Raw genomic sequence first — 25,706 nt, forward strand, 5'->3', positions numbered from 1 at the left:
CCTCAGAGCAGAGCAGGGTCCCAGCAGAGTCCAGGAGCAGAGAGAGAGAGAGAGAGAGAGAGAGAGAGATAGAGAGAGAAGGAGGAAAAGTTTGCCAAATGGAGTTTTTCACAGGAATCAGACCTTTATTATTTTCATATGTCCTTATAAATGGTATACTAATAACGCTGCAAACTAAAGAAGGTGAGTGCCATTCTTCTTTCATTTCCAAAAACTTTTCCTAAAGTCTGTTAAAGTTAAAGAGAGGAGCGCGTGCCATGCGGGGAGCCTCCTTTAAGAAACTTTTAAAGCAGGAAACACTTTCTAAAGTTTTTTACAGCGTTAAGTCGGATTTTAAAAACTGATCATCAAGTTTGCGTTGCAGTTGTGTTTTTTTTAAATTGAAAAATAATAGAGGAGAGAGTTTTCCTTTTCTCTGCATGTGCGCAGATCCGAACTGTGTAACTCCAGCAGGTGAATTCTTGAGTTAAAGAGCAACTTGTTTATGAAATGAGAATGAGTACTCGTTTTTGTGTCTTTTTGTACTTCTCCTGTATTTTTAATTTGTGCATACATTTTATGCCAACTAGTTTGACATAATGATACTCAATGTAGAAAATAAAGTTGTGCTGTCAAAGCCTTGCACCATTTTTTGTGCTACAAAACTTTGCTCTTTTGCTGAATAAGAAATGAAAACTCCTCAGCCAGATTCAATTTTATGTGTTTTTCCTCTCTGGAGAAGAATGTTGGATTATTTCTCTTGATATCAGAGTTTAAATGTGAGTTTTCTTAAGAGCTTTTAAGTTTGTTTTCATGCATTGACGGTGTTCTCATGTCTCCACAGAGGTGCTTCTGGATATGAGAGCAACAGGAGGCGAACTGGGCTGGTTGACATGGCCCTTAGACCAAGACAGGCCCGGGGTGAGTAACGCTCCTGCTTCTCCTCCAGCTCCCACGTTGCTGCTTGGAATTTGCCTTAGGATAAATCTACATGGGTAGATTGCACAGGAAGGGCTCTTGCTGAACTAAGAGCCTCTTGTGCAGAGAAATATTTGACCATTTGACTCGTGTGGTTAGATCTTCAGTGTTTGTATATGTCAGGTCTCTATAAAATCTGTCAGTTAAAGCCGAAAGGTGGCTGCAGTATGGATCTGAACAGGAGTGGTGTTATAGTTGCCTGCAGAGCATGTCTGAGCTACACTAAAGCGTAGGCAGACAGAATAGCTGCTAGCTCTCAACTGGGAATACTTGTGGCTTCTTGCGGTTTCAAGGCTTCAGCTCCAGAATTGTATGTTAGAGAGAGCAATTAACTTTTAGTGAAGTTTGCAGCATGTGGTACCTCTTTTTAGAGGGGGAGGGGTTTTAACGGAGCCAATCGCTCAGAGCTACCTTTTCTGCAGTGAAATGCTCGCATTTAGAGAAGTCTGGAGAAATTAGTTTCATTGCTGCACCCAAAAGCTGCGGTTATCTTTTTCCCATTTCACAGAAGGTATCTGTGCCTTCCTCTATAATGAGTGTTAAAGTAATTCACCAGTCAAGCTGATGCAAATTCTCTGTAAATAGCCGCATTTCATGTGCTGATGACTCAAAGGCATGTGCAGACGTGCTCCTCACAGTGGCTCACCCAACTTTTCTTAAGTTTCACTCCTTAAATAATCACACTAGTTCCACTTCTCTGACTAATAAGCATCAGGTGCTCTCCTTGTTTTCTGTTGGAAACATCTTTTATTGTGCCCACTTTCCCATGTTACTACCATCACTTATAATAATTATTATTCCAGGTTTTAAAGGCCACTTATAAAAAATGTTCGCCAGCTGTTTAATAGAGGTGTCGGTTCTGCTGTTAGACATCAAGTTTACACACAGAGCCACACACTCAGCCAACAAAGCACATTCCTTTAATTAATAGCACAGTGGCTACACACAGAGAGCAAACCACAGGCTCTGCCCCTGCGGGGGCCAGTTGTTCCTCAAGAGCCGGTGTTAAAACATGCTGTCCATTTCTTATAAAATATTTGTGGCCATATTTTGTATGCAAACTAAAAAACTGCTCGGGGGAGATGTCAGCGGTAGCAACAGCCCATGAAGACTGAATCTGAAATAATTTGGAGCCCGTGAAATGTTAGAAATTCTTTCACACAGTGAGTCCTTGAGGCTGCCTCAGAAAGTGAAGCTGTCATTGATGCAGAAATGTTAAATATCTGTGAAGGATAGTTGAAAAATTACAGGGGAGTAATTAGCAGCATGTACAGCCATGGGTTTCCTTACACACACAGGTTCAGGTTACAGAAGTTAAACCCTTGTGATTGGCCCTTTCCATTTTCCACTTGTTGTCTTGGTTCAGCCTTGTATGCTTTGGGGCTCCCCATGGGTCCATTCTAGTCCCTCTAACCTTGTTTTTTACGTGTTTTTTTCAGTGGGAGGTTGTCCAGAAGACCCTGAACGGCTCTCAGTTCTACTCCTACTCCGTCTGCAATGTTGGGGAGCCTGAGCAGGACAACTGGCTGCGTACCACCTTCATCCAGCGGCGTCCATCAGCTTCTCGGGTTTTCGTTGAGCTCCAGTTCATCGTCAGAGACTGCAACTCTTTTGATGCCACATCGCTGACATGCAAGGAAACCTTCAATCTCTTCACATCAGAGTCAGACGCAGATGTGGGCACTACCTTCCGCAAGGGTCAGTTCAAGAAAGTGGCCACCATCGCACCTGATGAAATCACCAGAAAGAATGAGCTCTACATCAACAAGGAGACCCGAGTGGTGGAGAACCTGTCCAGGAAAGGTTTTTACTTGGCTTTTCAAGACATCGGAGCCTGCGTTGCTCTGATCTCTCTCAGGGTCTACTACAAGATTTGCCCGGCCACAGTGAAGAGCCTGGCGTCCTTCCCTGAGACCGTGGCTGGAGGGGAGAATCAGGCGCTGAGGGAAGTAAGTGGTGTGTGTGTGGAGAACGCCATCATCGAGGACTTTCCTCGCATCTACTGCACTTTGGATGGAGAATGGGTGGTACCAGTCGGACAGTGCCAGTGCAAACCAGGCTACGAAGAGGTCGAGGATACATGTCAAGGTAAGGGCGTGCTCTTGAATCTTTGGTATTTGTAAAGATCTTTTGACTCCCAGGCCTTTCACCCGGTCTGGGTGTAAACCCAGGACACAGTTCCCATGAGAGTGAGTTTTTAAACCCACCATTTGGCATTACTCACCATTTAACTTCATTTCAATTACCATAGGTTGTAAAACAAGTCCATATGGCAGACTGCAGATACTTATAATAGGTGTTATTATCATTGTTCAGAGGAATTCTCCCTTTGGCTAACATGACTCCTCAGCAATGGAAGGAATGCTGAGACCTCTTCATACAAGTCCCGGCATCATCCCTGACCTTGGAGCGATACCTATAAAATTAGGAAATGTGCTGCTGAGTTTCAGTCTTAATTTGAAGGAGTACAGTTTGGTGGAGATGTCTGCAGGCTTTGAACTTTAGCTTTTGTTTTAAAATGATTCATCATTTGTGTCCTCGAGGCTGAGGATGAGTGGTGAGAACTGCTCAAATCCAAAGGTGCAAAAAGTTGAACAAAACTGAACAACACTGAGCCAGTCAGTTGGGAAAGACATTTTCTTCTACAGTAGTTATTTCAAACCATGTTATGTGTTAACCCCTGATTGAAAAAGGTGTTGAATGAATGTGAGAGTCCCTCTTTAACACCTCTGATAACCCTTCACACAGTTTTTCTTTTGGCCTGTTGCGTCAGGTGATTTCCTGAACTCTCATTATCATCTGTTCTCTCTGATTCGTGGTTCAACAATAACTCCAGCCTTTGACTTTGTAGCTCCAGAGAAGTTTTGTTTCAAGTCCTGTAGAGAGAGCTTTTATTGTTGTGGGATGGGCTGTCAGAGTGACTGAAAGTGATCAAAGAAGCCAGAGGGCTACTGTACTGTGATGGATTAGCATCTTCAAGGCTAGTGTGGGGGGCTGGTGGGGGAGTATTGACTTTGTTCATCTCAAGCATCACAGAAAAAAAGAGGCCCTCCTGTTGTGCATGGGCATGCTGGATACATGTTCCCCTGTCTGTCTCTACATCCATCTCTCCCTCTTACCCCTCTGTTTATGAAGCACCTGAGCCGCAGATTTGGGGGTGTATCGTGTGGCCTCAGCAGTGTGTGTCTGTGTGTGAACATACAACACAAGCTGGCATGCACAGACATGTTGAAATCTGCTCCATGACAAATCCCCCTCAGACTCCCATCAAACCTGAGGGCTCCACACTGACTGCCCTTTATAGTAGTCACACAGATATTTGCATACCTGGAATCCCACTGGAATCCCCAAACCACCACAGTTTATACCTGCTCAGTATAAAGTGTGATTTAAGTAATCTCTACCACTTAAAAGTTAAAAGAAATAATGTCCAATTAAAATCCTAAGTACTGATTAAGTTTCTGTAAACTCTCCTGATACTAGATTGGAATTGGGCGAGGTTGTTCTTGAGTAGCTGTGATTTAATTAATTCCACAATCTAATCGCGCAATCATGCAGGAGTTATTGGGCTGTTTACACGCAGCATTGGCGTCATATGTTTCAGCTAGCAAATTAAGGATGGCATGCTCATTACTTCTGGTTGAGAAGATGGTCTACAGAGCAAATATTTAACATTCCAGTCATAGATTTGAGATCTGACAAGGGTAACTCAACTAGCATAGCTAATGCATGCTAACTGTGACCTTGGACACGACTAGTAAAGAATATAGTAACTCACCATAAAGTGACCAATTGACACTGATATTCTCAAATGAAAGGGGCTTCTTCTTTCTCTTTAAATCAGTGTTTCAAATACTGACTGTACATTGATATGGACTCAGTCCTTCTGTTAAAAAGTGAAACCTCCTTGATGGACGCTGATATGTTGTGCTGACAGAGAAAAGGCATAAGCAGAAGTGATCTGACTTTTGGAGCCACAGGACTGATGTCGCACCCTTCCTGCTATCATAACAAACACATTTATCTATTGCGTTAGTCAGACTACAACTGGACTTTAAAAAAGATTGCACTGAGTCGAATTTCTTGCTGTCAAACTTATAGTTAGATAATGCGGGTAGGGACTTATTTTCTTTGAATCGCTGCCTCAGGTTAGACCTCAGTTGAATCAATAAACAGGACGCTGCAGAAACAACCTTCTTATTTACAGTTACTACAGCTCAGTTTCACACAGAAAAAGTTTGTTTTAAAAGCATTCTTAAAAGACAAGATCATAAAAGAGCTAAAAGATATCACTTTGTCCACAGGGGGCGCCAAAATCAACACAAACCCAGCAGCTTTGAAGCCTAATTTTCAGATGCTTCATAAACACTCTGGAACACACACCTCGGAGTAAAGTTGTAAATCCTCTCGCAGCCTGCTCTATAATAGATTACCTCCCCTCTTAGTTTTTCCTCCCATTTGCAGCAGAGCGATAAGAGCGATGAAGTTTTCTGTCAGTAGATCATTTTTAGCTGCAGGAAAGTGCCAGGTAAGATGATTAGGTAGGAGGCGGAGGAGGAAAGGCAGGAAGGAATGAAAGAGGAGTGATACAAAAGCGACAGAGAGAGGGTTATGTTTAGCGGAGGGGTGTGATTCCAAAACAGAGAGAGGTGAGGAATGGAATGTAAAGGTAGGAGAACAATGAAGCACTGTTCCCCCCCCTCTGAGTAGCCCACCTCCACCTCAACCTCCACCTCCACATCTCCTCTTCCCTCCTGGTTGGTACATTCCTGATCAGTTTGCCGAGGAGGAGCCTCCCAACATTACCCCAGACCTGAGGAATTCCCAAGGGGGGAAGAGCAGCTCCGGGTCAGGCCCTCACATAAAAATGACAAAACAAAGCAGTCACAAAAACCAGCGAGATGAAGTCAAATGAGAGGTCGGGAGACGTATGAGTGCAGTCGTTGATGAAGGTGGAAATGAATCACAGGGTTGCAGCAGTGCAGGCCAAGATGAATGGTTGGAAGGGCTTAAAGAGGAATCTCATGCAGACACACAGTTAATCATTCTCCCTGCTTCTTCCTTGTGCTGCGTGTCTGTCCGGGGAGAAACCACAAAACTTCAACTGTGGTGTTTTTTTCGTACTTGTGTTGAGAGTTTCCATGTTCACCGATGTGTTCGCTCAGTTATATGACTCCTCTGCCCTGTGGGACCTGTTAAAGTAGAAATTTGTGACGTTCTGGTTTCTGTCACTGTCTCCTCATCAGCACTCTCTGGCTCTGTAACCGTTCGTACGTCAAACTTGACTTCTGGGTGCTTTTTCTGCTCTAACTCCGGAGCTGAGGTTTCAGTAGGCGGCGTATGGTGCATTTCTCTCTGTGGCCGTCATTGCTCATTTTAACATTAGAGTCCATCTTTTTCACAAACAAGCTCTAAAGATAAAACACATCCCTTCCTGTTCCGCAGAAACCTACCACAGACTCCAGAGCGGTAAATGTAAAAGCTTTTATGAACTGGTTGTAAATCATATCAGTCAGCTGTGGCGAGGCACAGAACGGCTTTTGTTTTTCATGGACGCACCACAGAGTACCATAAAGGAGAATTATTTTAGCTCTCCAAACACATAAACCTTAAATACAAAAGGCTTTGGAGGCAGAGTCAGCACAGTTCAAGCTGCTCTTAGGGTTAATGTTCATTACCATGATCATGTGGAGGAATGTCTCATTGATCACTTGTTGTTTATACTACACTGAGCTATTGTATATCTGTTTAGTCTCCGCTGTCATTTATAACTGCTCCACCAACTTCTGCAGGACTACAGCTTTTATTATATAAAGACATGCATCAGATATATTAAAATTCCAAGCCGGAAAGGATTATTCAGATTATTTACTTGACTAATACGTTAACCCTTGTGTGGTTTTCATGATTTTGTTACTCAGCCAATGCCTGCGGGTCTGATGGACCCGCTGCATAATTGGGGTTTAACTTGATACATGCACACCAACTAACATAAAAATACTTAACAGATGTTTAGTTTATCCCAGTTACAAGCAATAAAGACACCATATATTGTTAATATTTGCCATTTACAGTTGTTAGATCACATTTATTATTATATTACAGGCTTTTTTCTTTGTTTGAAAGAACAGATAGAAAGAGAGAGATTATAAATGTGGAGAGCGAGTGGAGGATGACTCACACAATACTGTTAGGACAAGGAATCAATCCTACAACCTGTCCAACAAGGACTGTAGCCTCTCTATGTTACCAATACGACTCCCAGTTTTATCCTTGAACTTCATTAGAAATTTAACACATTGGGGGCTCTGTGAGGATTTTTCATGTTCAATCTGGTGACCTCTTCAGAGGAAATCTGTAGTGTGTGTTTTTAAGATGAAGACTGCATTTCCCATGAGCACCATCCACTGTTGTCGTACTGATGTGGCTCTTGCCAAAACGAGTCTTAGCTGTGGAAGCAAATTAATTCAATACAGATCTTATTAATACAACTTTCCTTAACCTTACGATTTTTTTGCAGGATGCAAAGTGATGAGGTAACGTTTTGATTTGTAGCTACATAAAATTATTAACTGTAACAGAATAAGTAAACTTTGTTAACTCTGATTTATTAGCGTTAGTTTGCTTTAAAAAGGTGAGCAGGCGTACCGATTTAAAGCTGCTGTGGGTAGTCACAGAGTAAACATCTGTTCAGAGATAGGAACTTCCAATGTCAACACTATCCCTCCCAACCAGATGTCCTCTTAGCCCCCTCACACAGATCCGTGTGTGCAGTCATGATACTGCCAGACTCATAACCAATCGGAGGATGTAATAGGGGCCACCCCTTAACCAATCAGGACGGAGGATTGGAGATTAGCTGTGATTGGTCCGTCATAACGGGAACGAGGGGAATGATAACATTGATTGATACAAAGGCATTGGAAAACACAGAGATTTCGCGATAGTCTCAAATCTCTTACCGATGAGTACCGATGGGTATTATGACCTTTTCTCCAAACCCAGCAGAAAAAAAGTAACATTTTTTTACACCATTCCTACCAACAGCAGCTTTAACGTTACCTGTAACAGCCCGGGTGTCATGATGTGAGCTCCTGTGTCCTGATAATGTCTGAATAAATATGCACTCAGTTTAACTCTTAGTCCTTAAAAGCAGTGAAGTATTCACACGCCGACATAAACATTAAATCTTTTTCATAGACTTTTAGCCCTTTAAGCTAGCAAAGCCTTGGTTGTAGAGTTTCTCTATCTAAAACAAAACGTTGACAGAAAATGTGAATTTTCCTCTGCTCATCCTGCTCCAGTATCAGCCATGATGACGAAACAATATGTGAAAACAAAATCATCTACATAAATAAGCTCCTTCTGCTTGCTAACTCACTCCTCACTGCCTGCCATCATAACATGGAGAGCACACATGGGTCAAAATTGTATTCAGGTTGACTAGATTTATGTCTTTTCCATAACTGAGATTTGTTATGAATAAATATATTCATGAAAAACAAAAGTTATAAAAACAAGGTGGAGGCAGCTCTCAGCGTGTGGACAAAACCAACTGCTTCACTCAGCACCTGCTTTCTATCTGGATTTTGTTCCTTGGAGCCCTTCAGAGGGAAAATAAACAATCCTAATTTTAAATTCAAGAAAAACATCTCAACTTTTGTCCAACTAAGCGATTGGCTTTAAAAAAGGACTACAACTCCCTGGGTTTCCACTTGTGACTCACTGTTGACACTGACACAGTTTTCCTCCGGTTCCCAATCACACCCTTCCTTACCCATAATCCTCCCCGGCACAATAGAACGGCATACCATGTGTCACCCCACAAAGGACTGGGGCTGTTCTGGCTGGTCCTTGGGTTTGTGTTCAACTGTGCGGGTCCACACCTCATCAGCCGCTCTAATTCTTCAACAAATACAGCTTAATCCCAAATCATGGTTTCCACAAGCCTGTGTTTGAAAAGAGAGACACAATGTGGAAGATCTGAAACGCTGAAGGCAGTTTGGGTGTCTTGGTGGAACAACTGTCCAACATAAGTTCCAGTAAAGATATTTTTCCTCTCGCCAGAGAGGTTCCAGTAAACTATTTTCTCTCTGACCTCCGTCCTCCTCCATCCGTGTCTTTGAACTCATCCTCAGCTGATGTAACAAACAGTTGGTGACTAAGTTGGAGCTGTATGACTGTACACTGTGGTGAGTGATTTGTACGGGTAGTAATTGACTTGGGTGTGTTTGAGCTTTTAAGTGAAGTAACTACAGGTTGTGCCTTGCTTTTTTGCTTTGTGTCTTGCTTTTCTGACATCCTTCATCTCTCCCCCTCACCCTCTGGTCCCTGAAGACTCTTTCTATTTTAGCCCCAATTTTCTGCCTCTCATTTTCTATTTATTTGATACTTTCTTATCTCAACACATAGATCTAAACACTTATCCTCATGCAATCACCTCATGAAATGCCCCCTCTTGCACAAGAAGTCCAAGTACAACAAACTGACAAACAAACATTTGTGTTGTATTCTTGTTGTCCGTGAAATCACATTGAGACTGTTTTTTCTGGCTGGTGTGCCGGTCATGAATATGACACCAATAGAGATTAAACATCCCGTTTCACACGGCCCTGATGGGATTATTTAGACTGAGCTGAGTTCTCCTCTCTTTGCACAGTCAATACATTTGTCTAAGACTGACTCGTAAAGATAAATAGAGGCTAAATTTGAACAATGCTGCCAGCTGGAGAGTTAAAGCGGGGAGGCAGAGGAAAACAAATAGCCTGGGTCACATAGTATTTAAGGAATAAACATTTAGCGGAGGTGAAATTTTAACTTCAGAAGCCAGAGTCTGTTTTTTTCTTCATATTGAAAGTTTGGATCCTACAGAGACCTATATGTCAAAACTGTCAAGGTCTTAGTTTCTCACTCTGTTTGTACCTGAAGCAAGAACCACCCAAAATCTCTTAAGACCAAACTCTTGTGCAATGTCATCCTATCTGAAGGCTAATATGCAAAGAGACATGCACACAGCACCACACCTCAGTTTGTCAGCGTTCTGATTTAGTTGGCTTATGTTTGATTTCTGGTTAGGAAATCATCATACTCCTGCAGGGTAATCCCCACATTGAAATGATCTGCTCTACCGACTATCCTCCACATCTGATCCCTGCAGCCTGTCAAAAAAAAAGAAAAGTAGAAGCTGTAATTCACTTAGACTTATTGGAAAACGCTGCTCATGTAGCTGCACAGTCTGAATATGTCCTCTCTTTAACTCAAAAGCCACCCTGATTACTTTGAATTTATGGTTCCTTCTGATCTCGTGCCAAGGTATCGTCTGCCTTGCGGGGCTGAACTCGGAGGAGCTGGTTAGATAATGGGGGGACTCTGGAGATACTTTCAAGTGGTGTCATGCACGGTCTTGTTTGGCAACATTTGGAAAGAACAGTACACTGTCAATTATCACAAAGAAGATGACAGGAAATGTAACGAAGATGAGATCTGGTGGCCTTTATGATTTTTAAACGTGGATTACAGCTAATTGTATTGTAGTGGCTTCAAGGTGTGGTTGCTGGAACCTTTGAGGTGTGAGAAAGCTTGAAACAGAGTGGTATCAGTTTCAATATGAAATGTTACCTTTGCATGCAATGTGCCTTGATTAACTTCCAACTAAAATATTCATGTATCAAACTTTTTTAGAAATGTATTTTTTTTAGTTGCAGCTACTTATTTTGCTAGTTTTCTCATGCTGTCGATGAGCTCAAAGGTAGCACTTTGGAGAACTAAATTTATGGTCCCATTCACACATCAGCATCTGACATTTCCTGGATGATTTCAGGTTGTTTAAGCCCAGATAATCTGTGTTTGGACAGATTCTCACAGCAGAAGGAGCTTCCTTTGGTGTAGGTGAGAGGGGGTGGATGGGTAGCACATGCAGGAAGCGGAGTAGGACGAGAAATAATGGTGACTGTTTCAGTGTTTATATGCTTCCATCATGTATGAGTGTCTCCAACACAAACACAACATAAATCTGATGAGGAGCAGTGAAGAGTATAAAGCAGAGAAACTCAACATATGGCTCCACTCCCTAGCCATGAATTTTCCCTGATCCTTATCTGCTGCGTTCCCTCTTTAGCTCGCCCAGCTTCTTTTAGATTTTTTTACGGGGAAGCTAGCTGAAAAGTCTGGATAAGGTTCGGTTAAAAATTAGTCGATTTGCGTTCACACATGTAATCCACTCTGATGAAGTTCGGGAAGCTTCAGGTGTTTTGTGTCAAAGGTTCGAATGACTGACAGGAAGCAAAATGATTCTTATACTCAGGTTTTTTTATCTGATCTTCTTAAAATGACACATTGAACATTTTTTATTACACATGTGATGTATTGTTTGTAGAAAAAACTGTGTTTAGTCCATCTGTTGTTGTTGTTGTTTCTTTTAAAATGATAGTGCACGTGACTCTGTTTTTATCCTCTGAAGCATAGTGTTTAAATGCACTCTGCACATTTAGTATCTGCATCTCTGCAATTAGTCAAATAACCAAGCCTCAGCATTTCTTGGCGTTTGAGTGTGTGTTTGGGTTTTGGTCAGGAAGTTGGGACATTTTTCCTCTTTGTGACATTCCTGAGCCTCCAGGCTGTGTGTATATGTGTATGTGTCGTGTTGGGGGAGTCCAGAGCAACGTGAAGCGCATTGTATTGTACTTCTGGTGTGTGAGGTCAGCACTTTCCTTCCCCCCATGTCAGTCAGTTTGTCCCCCTGTCCCCTCCCCTCCCCAGCACAACACAGCACCCACCCACCCTTCACAGCTAACAGGACGAGCCCACAGCGGAAACCGGAGGTCACCTAATCCCTGGGTGACTCCCCGACCCGTTGGCTCAGGGCTTTCCATTGTCGCTCCGTGCCGAGCGACCTCGCTCAGCCACTTTCTATTTTGTTGTCCTGCCTGATAAGTCTTTTTGTTTATGGGTGCATTTGGTCCCATTTTGGCCTCTTCCCCTGTCCAGGAAGCAGACGGCTGTCGGCATGCAGTGTGTGACATGTTGGCCATGGCGCTGCGTAGTTAAATGGTGTTGTGTTTGCCACCTGGCTGGCTGGGTTCAACCAGCAACACTTTGAAATGCAGCCAAACTAAGGTCCTACTGAGGTGTCTGAAAGCTGTGACCTCCATGTCAGCCAGGATTGGTTTCAGGTTAGGCACCTTATTTAGACCATGTTGAGTCGTTGTTTTTAGCCTCTTGACTCCACTTTCCACTCTGTATCACACCCGAATCCCTGATCCTGAGTGGACAGACGGAGTGAGAGGAGAAAGGGGATCAGGGAATTTATTGTGTTTGTTAACAACCCCAGATGAAAGCCCGAGTGCAGTTGTAAAACAGATGTAATGCCCTTACAGCTGCTCCATTGGCCAGCTAATCCTTTTGACTAATGCCCCCCTTCACACACATGCACACACTTCTAACAGACCCTACACCTTTACTGCCCCCTGCCCCCCCCCCCCCCCCGCACTCCTCTACCTCTGTGACCTCTGGCTCGTGTTACTGGCTCACCTCCCCCATCACAGAGCCTCATTGTTCCACCACAACCTGACTCCCCCAAAATGCTAATGACATGTTGTCACCTTGCATACAAACAAAATGACATGACATATTGCAATTAGGGGGCTGACTGACTCGGGCAATGAAAATAGGGGGTTGGGAGGACTAGATGAGGGAGGCCAGGGTGCAGACAAAGAGCAGACTCATATTTGGGTAGCTGATAAAGATTAGGACGTTATATTTATTCATTATGGGTTTATTTTGACAAGAAGTTTTTTTGTTCTCTGGCCATACTCCTGAATTTAACCCCCTCAGTCTGCTGCTGTAACTCTTTCTCCCTCCTCCTCCTCCTCCTTCCTCCTTCCTCCTCTTCATTGCGAGCATATGTTTGTTTTACTTGGCCACTGACTCCCTGTAAGCCATGCACAGTTTAACTCACATCTACCCTCAGGCAGACATGACCTTTCTGCCTTTTTAAAAGCCCAGCGCCGGACTCGATTGTGGGGGCCCCCCTACCACTTACTCCTCCAGTCCTGAGGGCGATCTGTGTTGTCAAGCCACCATGTTACCCCATTCATCCATCTATCCGACCATGCATTCATCACTGTCGCCATCTCATCCATTTTAACTTCTGCCGACAAACCCAGGGGGGTCCTTGGGGGGCTCCCACTCCAGAGCAACTCAGGCTCCCAGAATATAACAGGCCCCTGCACTCAGTCTCAATAAACAAACACAGAACCACTCAAGGCACACAGGGCCTCTCAAATGACAAACAGTTCCGTTACTCTGTAGAAAGAGGGAGGAAGAAATGGCTGATCCAAACATGTCATACGTTTGAGCTCAGAGCGATCATCCAAGCAGCTCCCTCCCCCCCGGCTTTTAAAGCCCACGTTCATGTCAGGTCAACACATTTTGGCTTCCTCTACGGTTATTATTCTGTCTCAGGACTCTGGTAGTCTCCGCGCTGGTTCGTCATTTCGTCGTGCTCCGCTGTGTTTCCATGCTTTGATTGGCTCCTTGAGGAAGGAAGGCTGCATCAGCCTCACACTTCCTGTTTCCTGTTGTGTCCAGCAACAATTCAAAGTTGCGCTCCACCTCCTCAGTGGAACCAGGAGATTTCCTTTCACCGGACTCTGCTCTTTTGTCGAGGAATCCTCCTGTTAAATACCTCAGTGCAGAGTCATCCATTTATTTTACCGTCACTGTGACTCATTTGGTGAAGATACACAAACTCAGTCACCTTAATACAGAGGACAGGGTCTGAAACTGGAGCTGCAGTGAAGGCGCTCTGCTACAGGACTCCTGTTGGGTGGTGTGCACTGGAATGCATCTTGATTATAGAGGCGGCTCGCAGTGTAAGGCCATCATCCCCGCAGTCCTGACCACGATGCATTGCAGCCTGCTCTGTAGCGCCAAAAAGAGGCTAGTCCTCCTCTATTCAGTTGCCATGTGGCATTTCGGCTATTCCCATCTGCAATGCTTGTGTGTGTGTATGTTTTCTCTTTCAGCACTTGAATGGCATGGCATTCTCTGTGCCTGATGGTCAGTGGTGAATAGCAATGTTAATGGGTTAGCTGGGCGCCTTTTTAAGTGAAGACTGGGAGGAGAGAAAGGAGGGGAGGAAGGAATTTGGGGATTACGAGGAGGAGAGGTAGGGGTATGAATTGGGGTTTGTAGGCAGCAGCTGTTGCCCCTTCTCAATGGAGGAGTTCACCCTGGCCTGTCTCTTTTCTTCCTCCCTTCTTTTCTTCAATCCTCAGCAGGATACAGTATTCCTCTCTCTTTCTTTCTTTCTTGAACCTTCTGTTCCTCCACAGCACCTCTCTTCTGCCGCGGCCAACCTCACGTTAATGAGTAGCAGTGGTTGTGAGTGGAACAGCTGGCCAGGAGAGAAGAGATGCTTTCTTGAGGGGAAGATTGAGTAACATGCAAGCCTGTTGCAGAAACTTACATCTTCTTCTCATGCAGAGTGGGTTTCTTTCTGCCATTGTTGTCACACTCTTCAGTTAAAACACACCTCTTCACAGCGGCTCTACGGCAACACAAATGAACCGCAATTAAAGGAAACGCTGAAAATCGAGTAAATCCCCTCTGATGTGACTTAAATGGAAGTGGAGCCGTGTGCTTTCCCTCTGGTGTAAGCTTATTTGCGGCTTCTAAATGGACTTCATTTCAAATGAACCACAATGAAAGGCCGAGGCCGTATCTCTGAGTGAATCTGATATTGTCTTTGTCCTTGGCTGTTCAGTTCAACTCGCCTCTGTTGGAATCTCACACAGAAGATGTGTTTGCCTCCCACTTTTATTGCTTCTGTCTCAGTCTTTGGCGCTTGCTTCATTTCGTCTGGCAATCACTCCCTCCTTCTCTCTTATCTGATCTTTCTCAAACCATTCTTTTCTTTGGTTTCCTTCTGTCTTGCGTCTTTCTCTGTCTGATTTCCTCTGGCCTGCTTGTGTGCTCTCATTTGCATTGTCAACATCTTATGACACGAGCTATTTAAACACTGCAGGCGAATTGGAAGGAAGGAAATGTGTATGTTTATACATGTGGGTGTATGTGTGTGAGTTTCTGAATTGACTTGGCAGAAGGATATGAACAGGTGACAGGCAGCGGACATAATCCCTCCTCTGATGTCAGAATCACCCATGTGTCCACGGGTGTGCTTTGCATACATGTATGTGTGTTTTGTGCATATACACATGGGCGTGGGTGATTGTGTGCAGTTCATGCATGAACTTGTGTGTGTGGGTGTGTGTATGTGTGTGTGTGTGTGTGTGTGTGTGTGTGTGTGGTTGGGTGAATGTGTGATGGTGTGAGGACATGGAGCAGCAGCCGTTGGAATGCTTTTGCAAAGTTAAAGGGGGGCCCGTCTCATTTTCACTCTCCTTTATGGCGCGCTCTCTCCAAAATTTCACACCGTATTAAGTTCATATTTCACCACCGCTATGCACAGCTGGATCCTCTACCTGTATGTCTTCATACTGAACTGGACCTGTGAGGTCATATGTCATCTAATCTCTGTGATACAGTTACAAAGGTCTGCATGTTGGTCCTAAAAGACATAACATAATAGACTGTTGGGCGAAAAAGGATTGAAGTGCGAATGGATGCTCTGCTTTGAGCTGCTTCACTTCTGTCGCATCCCTTTTCTGATTTTTGTTGCATTAAGTTCTGACTGACTTACTGTCGTGGAATGTGGGACGACTGGTTGTGTTTGCTGAGAGAGACACTGCAAGAAAGTAGAATCAGAGGGGGTTGGTGGTTGAAACAGTAAGGAGTAGGAGTGCCGTCAAGGCAGGGAGCCTGCTTTTTTTTCAGGGTTGGGCTCATGTGAGCTGTGTCTTGGACAGTGTTTCAAAAAGCAGAGTCAACACTGTGAACAGCCCTGCCTGTTTTCCCTCCTATATCTCCATCACTTGTCCAAATCAGGCCTTTCACCGTGACATCAAACATGTCAGCTTGCTGGCTGTGTTGCTTGCAAGTTGAAAGTTCACAGAATTACTGCTCCTTCAAACAGGCTGAATGATGTGGAATAACTGGCTGTGCGTTGTGCAATATAGGTTTTTGCCTGAAGCCACTATTGTCCTTGTTCACCTGCTCATGTAAATATTTTTGTGTTCTTTCAGAATGTAAGCCTGGCTTCTTCAAAGCTGAAGCATCCAGTGAAAAGTGTGAGCCGTGTCCTGCAAACACCCAGAGGCTTGACTCGGGGGCTTCCTCTTGTCCCTGCATGGACGGCTTCTACCGGGCTCCAACCGACCCCCCTACTGGATCCTGCTCAGGTAAGTTGAAGTGAAGAAGTGTAACTTGTCAATGAGCTAACATACAAAACATTTCCATGCACATATTTTATTTTTAAAGAAACAATCAGCATCTTTGTTTTTTGAGATCCTTCAGATTATAACTGTAGTTTTAGACTTTTAAGGGTCACCTTCAAGTCAGACGTATCAAACTAACATCCTTTATATTTTCCCAATCTCTGTTCATCAGGCCTCCCCTCTGCCCCACAAGACCTCATTTCCACCACCACCCAGCTATCGCCAGGTAAACTCCTCCTCTCCTGGAGCCCGCCTAAAGACACCGGAGGCCGGGATGACATCACTTACAACATTGAGTGCCAGCGCTGTGAGGGTACTGTGTGTCAGCCCTGTGGGGAGAAAATCCGCTACGAGCCGGCCAGCACTGGCCTGACCGACACCAAGGTCTCAGTGAGCGAGCTGGACGCTCACCTCAACTACACCTTCACCGTGGAAGCGCAGAGCGGCGTGTCAGTGTTCGCCAGTCAGGCGATGCCCCGATCTAATAAACCATCATACACCAGCGCTCTGACTACATCCCTGCACTACACAGGTGAGGGCTGCTGATATGAGGAGCTGCAGTGATGCTATCTGTGCTGCGGTAATGACAGATGCTATCTGTGTGGCAGGGACAGCTCTGCTAGTCCAAACATGCTGCAGGAGTGTAAGAACTCTCCTCTTCTGACGTTTAGTAGAAAGTGCAGCGAAGTTCAAACTCTCCCTTCTCTCCTCAGATCCTCCAAAGATCACCACGATGCGACTGGTTGAGAAGACCTCCAACAGCTTGTCCCTGTCCTGGGACGTATCACCGCGGCCGAGGGTCCAACTGCGGCCCATACGTTATGAACTTACCTACCGCAAGAAGGTCAGTAACTTTTGTTTCCTCTCCTTCCCTTTTTTCATTGCCAGTTAAAGACAGTACTTTTTTCATCCATTGCACACCCCACTGTCAACGTAAATGTCATAATGTGTAATGGTTGGACTCAGTTCTTCCCTCAATGAGCCAATGAGGCCTTGGAGGTAGCAACAGAAGTCAAATGAAAAAAACATGTTGCAGCCGGCATGCCAGAACGACACTGTGCTTGTTTACACATCCTGCCTTTCAAGCTTCTGTAACACCAGTACACAAATAAAACAACGCACAAATATTACTCTGTTGTGGATTCAAAAAAGTGAAAGCAAAAAGGCGTAGTGAAGGCAGAGCTTCTTCTTTAAGTCTTCGGTCTTTTAGCAAAGGACACTGGCAATGATCAAGTCCTAAACTTATCCCGCTCACTGAGACCATGAGAAAGTATCATAACCAAGAGAACAACTTTTCCCCTCCACTGAATCCCCCCGCTTGTCTTCCTCTTTTGTCTCCCAGGATGATAACCTGGATGTAACGACCTACACCGTGCTCTTACTCGAGAAGAACTCAGTTCAGATCAGTGATCTGTCCCCGGGTACAGCCTACCTGTTCAGGGTGCAGGCCCTCAGCAGTGATGGCAGCCCTGGAGGCTCCAGCATGGAGGAACAGTTTGAGACCTCGCTCAGCGGTACAGAAACAAACCACCGTTAAACTGTTTCACAATCTTTGGTCACAAATACAGTTTTCCTGATTTGTCTGTCTTTTTATTCCTTTACTTTTACAGAACGCCTTCCTTCTAACAACACAGCACTGATCTTTTGTGTGGCGATTGGAGTAGCGGTCATGTTTTTCATTGTGGCTGTGGTCCTATTCCTGCGCAGACGGTGAGTAAGCGCCCTTCTTCTGCTCTTCGTAGCTGTTCTAACCCAGTTTCCGCCCGGACTTATCTCTGCACGCCTCCTTGAAAATTTCCACAAGAACTCCGGATGAGTCAATGTGTAGAGGTCAGGGAATTCCATAATGACTGAGTGGGCTGCAGTGATGATGTTAATGTCATGCAACCAGAGTGTGACCTGTGCAATTTTTGAGCTCGTAGTGGAGCTGCTCAATACTCTTCCTCTTGTTCATTGGTCAATACGTCTAATCACACACAGTATTGATATACAGTCCTTTTTGAATGATGTCCCGCCTCCTGAGATCTCGCCACCCTCATGTTGGACAGTGAGAATGTTGTTTTCTGGACATGTTCAGGAGTGCGTGTGTGAACCGGACTCATGTCTGTCAGTCCGTCCCGTTGATCGGTCAGAGTGGACCCTGCCTCTCCGGCTTCCTCTCTCATTCTTCTGTCTTTCCTTTGTGGGGCCTCCAAATGGCCTCTGCATTGAGTCTCTCCTCACCTCTCTCTTTCTCTTTTCCTTTAGCCAACTTTCTCTTTCTCTTTATCTGGATCTGTGTCCCAGAACTCACTGGGGAAGAATTTGCGTTGAATGCGCCTTGTCATTGCTCAATGGTTATTTTCTAGTAAGTGTTGGGGCCTTTGAAAGGAAATTGGTCCGGGCTCGTGCATTGTTTGAGATAAGAGGCGCTTGGTTTCTTTCTGTATCAGACTGCAGGCACTTTGTAGAGGTGACCTGAGCCTGCACTGAAGCAGACTGCAGCCCGTCTGTCCACCTCCCTCCTGCCTGCTTGTCTCTCTTTCAGTCTTTAAAATCGGCTCAGCAAACACTGTCTATCATCAGCCTTTTTCAAAAGGCTGCTTGTGTTTGAAAGGCTGATTGCACCAGTCTTGTGGTCCTTTTGAAAGCCTCAGGACGTCTTGAAAAATAGCTACAAAGAGTTGCTATGTGCTATGGATATCAAAGCAGGCAAATTATTTAAAGATAAAGGACGTTTGTTTTGTTGTAGTTGGATATTAATTTTTGGATGGTGTTATATCACTGCAGGAAACGAAACTCTCACACCCGGCAAGGACCTGAGGACACCTACTTCTCCAGCTCAGGTAGAAAGAAAATCTCCATTCCTTTCTTTCTCTACCTATAATTTATTTCCTAATTTGTTTAGCTAAATGTGTCGTTTCTTTTCTCTCACAGAGCAATTAAAGCCTTTAAAGACCTACGTGGATCCACACACGTACGAGGACCCCAACACAGCCGTCCTGAAGTTTGCCACTGAAATCCACCCCAGCCACATATCCAAACAGAAAGTCATTGGAGCTGGTGAGTGATAACCCCGCTGAGACACTCTACTGCGGGGCTTAACTCGGGGATGCTGAAAGATTTTTCCAATCCCCCAATTCTCTGTTTATATTGTGTATTTTCTCCACCTCCAAAGGCTGACTGACAGCGGTTACTTTAGTGAGATTAACATCCATCTGACTGAGTTCTCCCACAACAAGTTCAGACATTTGGTTGTTTGGCAGGTCTTGGCTGTTAGATCTATGTTTTTTTGGCTCAAGTTGACGAACAATTACAGAGAAAGTGTCACAGAAACTGTGTTTTGGAAGGATATCAGAGCACCTTCCTGGTCCCGGCCCAGATCTTTCATTAAAGGTTTATTCAAGTGCGACAACCTTTACCCTTTGAACCCACCGTCTATTTTCTACAGACACCCCTTCCCCAGTTCCCACGACCATGCCCCCCTTATTTTCTCCTCACGTGACAGCTGATTCCCATGCTTCCACACCACAGGCCATCCACTAATTAAACAAAATAGACTCTCTCTCAACACCCAGCCAGAACACACCTCTGCGAGGAAGCCTCGGGCAAAACAGCCGCAGAGACTTCCTCCTTTTCTCTCTGTTGCACAGGAATCCCCTGCAGCTAGAAACACGAGAACTGTATCAAACACATGTACGTGATATCTCTTGCACTTGTCCCATTGATGTTGTTTTCTTCCTTCAGGGGAGTTTGGTGAGGTGTACCGTGGTATTCTGAAGGCGCCGGGGAGGAAAGAGGTGGCGGTGGCTATCAAGACGCTGAAGCCAGGCTACTCAGAGAAACAGAGGCAGGACTTCCTGAGCGAGGCCTCCATCATGGGCCAGTTCTCCCACCAGAACATCATCCGTCTGGAAGGGGTGGTGACCAAATGTAAGGACTTCTGTGAGTTTGTGGCCTTTTTTACTCCCTTCTTTTAACATTTCTTTCATGCATGTTTGGGCTGAGTAGTTGTAATTTATATGCTCTTGTGTTTTGTGTGTGCAGTCAAACATGCAATGATTGTGACTGAGTTCATGGAGAATGGAGCGCTGGACAGATACCTCAGGGTAAGTTTCTTTCCTTGTTGACACTAATCTAAAATCTATATCAACATCTAGTTTTGTAATATTTCTTATCTACTATAAAACCATGTATACATTCTTGCTCTAGTCACTAATCTTCAGACACTCCGATTATTTTTCCTCCAATCAGGACCACGATGGTGAGTTTGCCTCCTTCCAGCTGGTGGGCATGCTACGCGGCATCGCTGCAGGTATGAAGTACCTCTCTGACATGAGCTACGTCCACCGTGACCTAGCTGCACGCAACATCCTTGTCAACAGCAACCTTGAGTGCAAAGTGTCAGACTTCGGCCTGTCCAGGGTGCTGGAGGACGATCCTGAGGGGACGTACACCACGAGTGTAAGTATATGTCCAGATTCCAAAGTGCAGGATGGAGTCCAGAAACAACCATGTTGGTTTCTGATTCTTAAGTGGTGCTTTAGTTCTTCTGTCTCTAACATGAAGCTTTCTTTTGCAGGGAGGTAAGATCCCCATTCGCTGGACTGCTCCAGAGGCAATAGCATACAGGAAGTTCACCTCAGCCAGTGATGTTTGGAGTTTTGGCATCGTCATGTGGGAGGTCATGGCCTTTGGTGAAAGACCGTACTGGGACATGAGCAACCATGAGGTAATTTTCAGTGTTTACAGCTAGATGCACATTTCTCTTTCTACTAGTGAGAGGGAGATCTAACAGGTCACCTGAAAATGTTCTTGCAGGTGATGAAGGCTATCAATGAAGCCTTCAGGCTGCCTGCGCCGATGGACTGTCCCTCAACTGTTTATCAACTGATGCTGCAGTGCTGGCTCCAAGATCGCTCCAAGAGGCCACGCTTTGGAGACATCGTCAGCCTGCTGGACAAGCTGCTGAAGAGCCCAGAATCCCTGAAGACCATCGCAGACTTTGACCCACGGTAAGACTTGTTTGCATAAAGGTTTAAGTGTTTGAAATCCAGATTTTTACAGTGCTAACTATGCAGTAGTTGCCAATATCAGCACACACTTAGAAACATGCTGTTGTAACCGCAGCTGCAACACTTCAACAGTTGCATGTTTGTGTTGGTGTTTTTCCACCTCTGCACCGGTCTTCCCTCCTCAGACAACATTAGGGAGCTAATTAGCGCAGTGCTTCATGATTTTAGCATCCCTGCCCAATCAGATCACTGCAATGATGATGAGGTTAAAAACTGAGAGGATGCAGATCTGCCACAAAGGCTAAATCTGTGATGTTTTTTCAACTGAATTCAAGACCTTGCTTGATAGAAATCTACAACATTTTTTCGACAGCTAAAAGTACAATTATATGCAACCTTTCTAATGTAATTTCAATGTTCGTCATCATGAGCTTTGTGACTTGCTTTCAGTAAACTAAAGCGTGCCTTCATTCAGACTTGACTTTTGCTGGTCTCTTAAGTCTTGTGACTCGACCGTAACATACTTCAGAACACTTAAAACCAGCTCCTGCAGCAGCTCCTCTTTAATGAAGTTATAAAGAGGCCGGGTGTTAAGGGTTGTGCGGGGAAGAAAGGGAATGGCTTTAAGATGTTCTACTTAAACCATTGAAAGGACACACTGACACCTTGCCTTGCAGGCTAATAAGAAACGTGTGTGCTCTCCTGGCAAGAGATTCTAAAAGCTCTGCTGTGTGTGGTTGCGTGCTTGAATGCATATTTTTCCCTTTTGTGATGGAGCATTAAAGCCAGAAAGACTGAGAAAGGACAAAAGACTGTCATGCTCATATCTTGATCGGCTTTCACCCCGACTGCTCCGACTGGTTTTTATCACCAACTGGTTTCCTCTGCAGTAATTACAGACTTCAGTCATTCGCCCTTTGTTGTGGGAAAGTCTGTTGATTATTATCCCGTGGATCTACTTTTCTGTGCTTGCAGAGTATCCATCCGCCTTCCAAGCACCAGTGGCTCAGACGGCTCTCCCTTCAGGTCGGTGTCTGAGTGGCTGGAGTCCATCAAGATGAGCCAGTACAGTGAGAATTTTGCCTGCGCCGGGGTCGTCACCATGGATCAGGTGTTACAGATGAAGAACGAGTAAGTGGGCATGAAAACATGTTTGCTTCCTGCACATTATCATCTTATATGTTTAATACAGTCATAAAGAATGTTTTAGGCCAAGAGGATGAACAGTTTGGTGTCACATCACACGGTGATTTAAAAGGATCATAATGAAGAAGCATGTTTTTCACTCTTGGATAAATTTGTTATGAACTCCCGCCTAGTAAATTATGCTTGTTAGCCTGAAAAATGTTGCCGGCTGAATAGTTTTCGCACAATATAATCTCAACCTCAGTTACAACTCGAGAAATGTTTTGAGATGGAAAAAGTAATGGAGGGAAGGAGAAGAAGTGGGCTCATTTGTGGTAGACTGGCGGTGATGGCCTGTGGTGGATGCAGTCCTTTTTCCTTCTCCATTCTTGCTCTCATCTCTCCATCCCACGTACACACGAGCTGCTCCAAGCAGCACTTTTGCTAGAGCCCCCAAAAACCACCAGTCTTGCCTGTTAAGGGCAAAGGCCCTTTGTGGCTTTCTTTAACATTAAAGGAGGGAAGGAAGAGGAGAGCGTTCCCTGTGGAGCAGGAGCAACTAAAGGAGATTAAGGACCTGAAATAGATTGACGACATTTGAAGCCCTTTAGTCGGCACGTTTGTTCTTCTAGAAAGATTGAAGAGGTGCGCTCAAAATGTCCCCCTGAACTTCTCGCAAGGGTACTTTAAGGCAATTGGATCTTCCCGTATGTGTAGGACTGCCAGAGGGGCAATTTGGTGAAATAAACTCGACCTTAAGGGAAAAAAGCTCAGTTAACCTCACATCATAAGGGTTCTTATGGGGTAATAACGAGGGCCAGAGCTTTCTAACCACATGACCAGCTTAAAGTCTCCCCTTCTCTTCATGGTATACTTATCTCAGCTGGTCTTCCTCATGATTTGGGAAGATGGGCACAGTTTAAAGCAGGCAGACAACCCTTTTGAAGTATTTGTCATATAGAATGGTGTGATTTCATGGCCTCGTGTTTCCATCTCAGGGCATCTGGTAGCACTCTTGGAAAAAAACAGCAGTTATTTACGACGCAGCCTCTGCTTGCCAGACAAGTGATTCATGGTCAACAGGGAGAATCCTCGTTAAGTAATTAAGGCTGTAATTAAGACCTGGGCTTTTGACTGCTGTGTTGCAGGGCTTTTGTAGCTCTGCAGTATGGTGTATGGTATTATGATGAACCAAACCTCTGTCATCCTTTTAATTATGAAGACATTGAAGAAATAAAATCTCAGTAGATAATTATCCTGGCACATCACCAGACCTTCTGTACTGGTTTAGTGATCAAGCTTGACAAGAATGGAGTCACCTGGCATTTTGTCATGTTGGATGAGTGGCAGATTACTACAAGGCATGAGAAACAGGAAGGATGTGCTTGCAAGGTGTTGGAGTAAAGCCAAAGTGAAACCCACACGCATCTCTCTGATATCCTCTCTCGTCTCTCTCTTTTACAGGGATATAAAGAACATTGGTGTGAGACTGCCAGGCCATTTGAAAAGAATTGCCTATAGCATCCTGGGTTTAAAGGACCAGACCAGCACCCTGAGCGTCTTTGCAGTGTGATGCTCAACTACAAGGGAATTAAATTCAGGCACTGAAGCAGGCAGCCTTTTGGACTCTAAGCAGAGCTGGAGCAATACTGCAGGGGCGGCTCTGGATCAGCAGGACCAACAGAACTGTGCCATCTTTGGGCGGATTGAATCACAACAACCATCTGTACATTTTTTGATTTCTTCATCTTATTCACACAGGGAATGAGCTAAATATACAACAATAGACGTATCAAGTAGACTCTGTATATTTAGATATCTATTTTTATTACCCATGTCTTCTGTACAGATATGATTCACTGCTCATGAATTATTTTACTTCATTTCGCATTCCTGCTTTATAAAAATCAACAATCCAGCTAGTTCTGGGAACGGCTTCAACTTTATATCTTTGCACCCTGAGCTTGTTGCAGTGAGTATCCAACAAACAAAGGAGGCACAGCGTGATAACACAGGGGAGCGTCAGAGTCCCGCCCCGGCTCGGGTTGTGGTCGGTGCTGATGTCACGGCGTCTTCTGTTAATTGGCACTTTGGTCCTCTTCCTGTTAGAACAATGAGGATGGAGCTGTGAGAGGGCTGGATTAGCTTGAGCTGGCCCAAAGTTAAAGAGACTGTGTTGCTTAGGTGTGCAAACACAGGTGGGCCAGGTGTTGTTCCCAGCCTTCTGCTGGGTCCCTGCAGAAATTAAGCTATAATCATGTAAGTAATTTTATATGAGAAAAGAGAGCATTTATATTAGGTACAGATTCACTTGTTATTTTTTTATGATGTTTGGACAATTACAAAAACATTGGGATTCAGTTTTATAATATAGCACTTGAATCAAGAATCTCGTTGTCTGTTTTTGTCTCACAGAATCCTGAACAAAATCAAATTATGTTGAGCTGCGATAATATGTGAATGAAATAAGTTAACATCTGTGTTTGTAGCAAGAAGAGGGTGAAGTTTGTCAAAAATACAAATGGCCCTGCCAGAACAAAAAGAACTTAATGATGAGTTGTGGTTGAGATGATTTCATACTTAATAATAACTGGGTTTGCAATTTAAATGTCTCATTTAGTTTTGTGGAAGCTATACAAATATCCATTATTATTCCTGTGGGTTTGAGTTACTCATTGATGGGATGAAACTATATGCTTTGACAGTTTCGAGCTTGACTCGCTCCAGACGTTGAAAAACATTTTAGAGTACCTGATAGTGGAAAAGTAGAGGGAGTTTGCTTCTGTCTGGGTTTAGAGAAAGAGCTCTGGAGTGTAATGGGAAGTGTATAGTGGACAGTTTCTCCAGTGCTCTTGATTGATGACTGCAAATCATTGTGTTACTGACGTACACCTTCCTTTACTTGAATTTTGACCGTTTTTTCAAATGTATCTCTGATTCTGTTGTAGCTGATAGATCCGTCTTTGTAAAAGGGATTCTTCTTGTTTTTACTCTGGTTTACTGGTTGCAATTACCTTTTGTACATTTTGTATGATTTCACTTTGTACCATAATACCAAACTGATTATTTTTCTATGAGTCTCCATCACTCTCAAAGCGATGTCTCCTACTTTTGCTGTCTTTCTAAACATTGTGAGAGTGCCTTCAACAACTCCTTCCTTATTGCCTAATGTTTTATACTGTATTTAATAGCCTATTTATTTTTTACTTTTATTTATTTATGCTGATAAACACTGAGCTGGGATTTAAATTGAAGGTTGTTCTCTTGTTCTCAATAAATACAAAAAAAGCTCAAA

The 25,706-nt window shown here is 44.2% G+C and overlaps 1 protein-coding gene across 2 annotated transcripts; it reads left to right on the forward strand.

The window, feature by feature from the left end:
- epha2b (eph receptor A2 b) lies at positions 1-25,706 on the forward strand. 2 transcript variants are annotated; one of them, XM_034696438.1, is made up of 17 exons: positions 1-183; positions 824-900; positions 2,397-3,045; positions 16,101-16,256; positions 16,465-16,824; positions 17,006-17,136; positions 17,635-17,806; positions 17,903-18,002; positions 19,062-19,117; positions 19,209-19,334; positions 20,019-20,216; positions 20,319-20,380; positions 20,526-20,735; positions 20,854-21,003; positions 21,093-21,286; positions 22,262-22,417; positions 23,876-25,706. In XM_034696438.1, exons 1-17 carry the CDS (start codon positions 99-101, stop codon positions 23,982-23,984), a joined length of 2,991 nt encoding a protein of 996 aa, XP_034552329.1. In that variant the 5' UTR covers positions 1-98; the 3' UTR covers positions 23,985-25,706. The 2 variants fall into 2 exon arrangements, with proteins under 2 accessions (XP_034552329.1, XP_034552330.1); XM_034696439.1 differs by having other exon boundaries at positions 20,019-20,204.

This window comes from Notolabrus celidotus, chromosome 11 (genome assembly GCF_009762535.1).
Source record: "Notolabrus celidotus isolate fNotCel1 chromosome 11, fNotCel1.pri, whole genome shotgun sequence".
Taxonomy (NCBI): domain Eukaryota; kingdom Metazoa; phylum Chordata; class Actinopteri; order Labriformes; family Labridae; genus Notolabrus; species Notolabrus celidotus.

What these genes read in the sequence shown, in the direction of transcription:
- epha2b (XM_034696438.1), top strand. Translation starts at nt 99, where the DNA reads ATGGAGTTTTTCACAGGAATCAGACCTTTATTATTTTCATATGTCCTT. An exon ending in TAGACCAAGACAGGCCCGGG is followed by an intron (nt 901 to 2,396) that starts GTGAGTAACGCT and finishes TGTTTTTTTCAG; the next exon opens with TGGGAGGTTGTCCAGAAGAC. An exon ending in ATCGCAGACTTTGACCCACG is followed by an intron (nt 21,287 to 22,261) that starts GTAAGACTTGTT and finishes CTGTGCTTGCAG; the next exon opens with AGTATCCATCCGCCTTCCAA.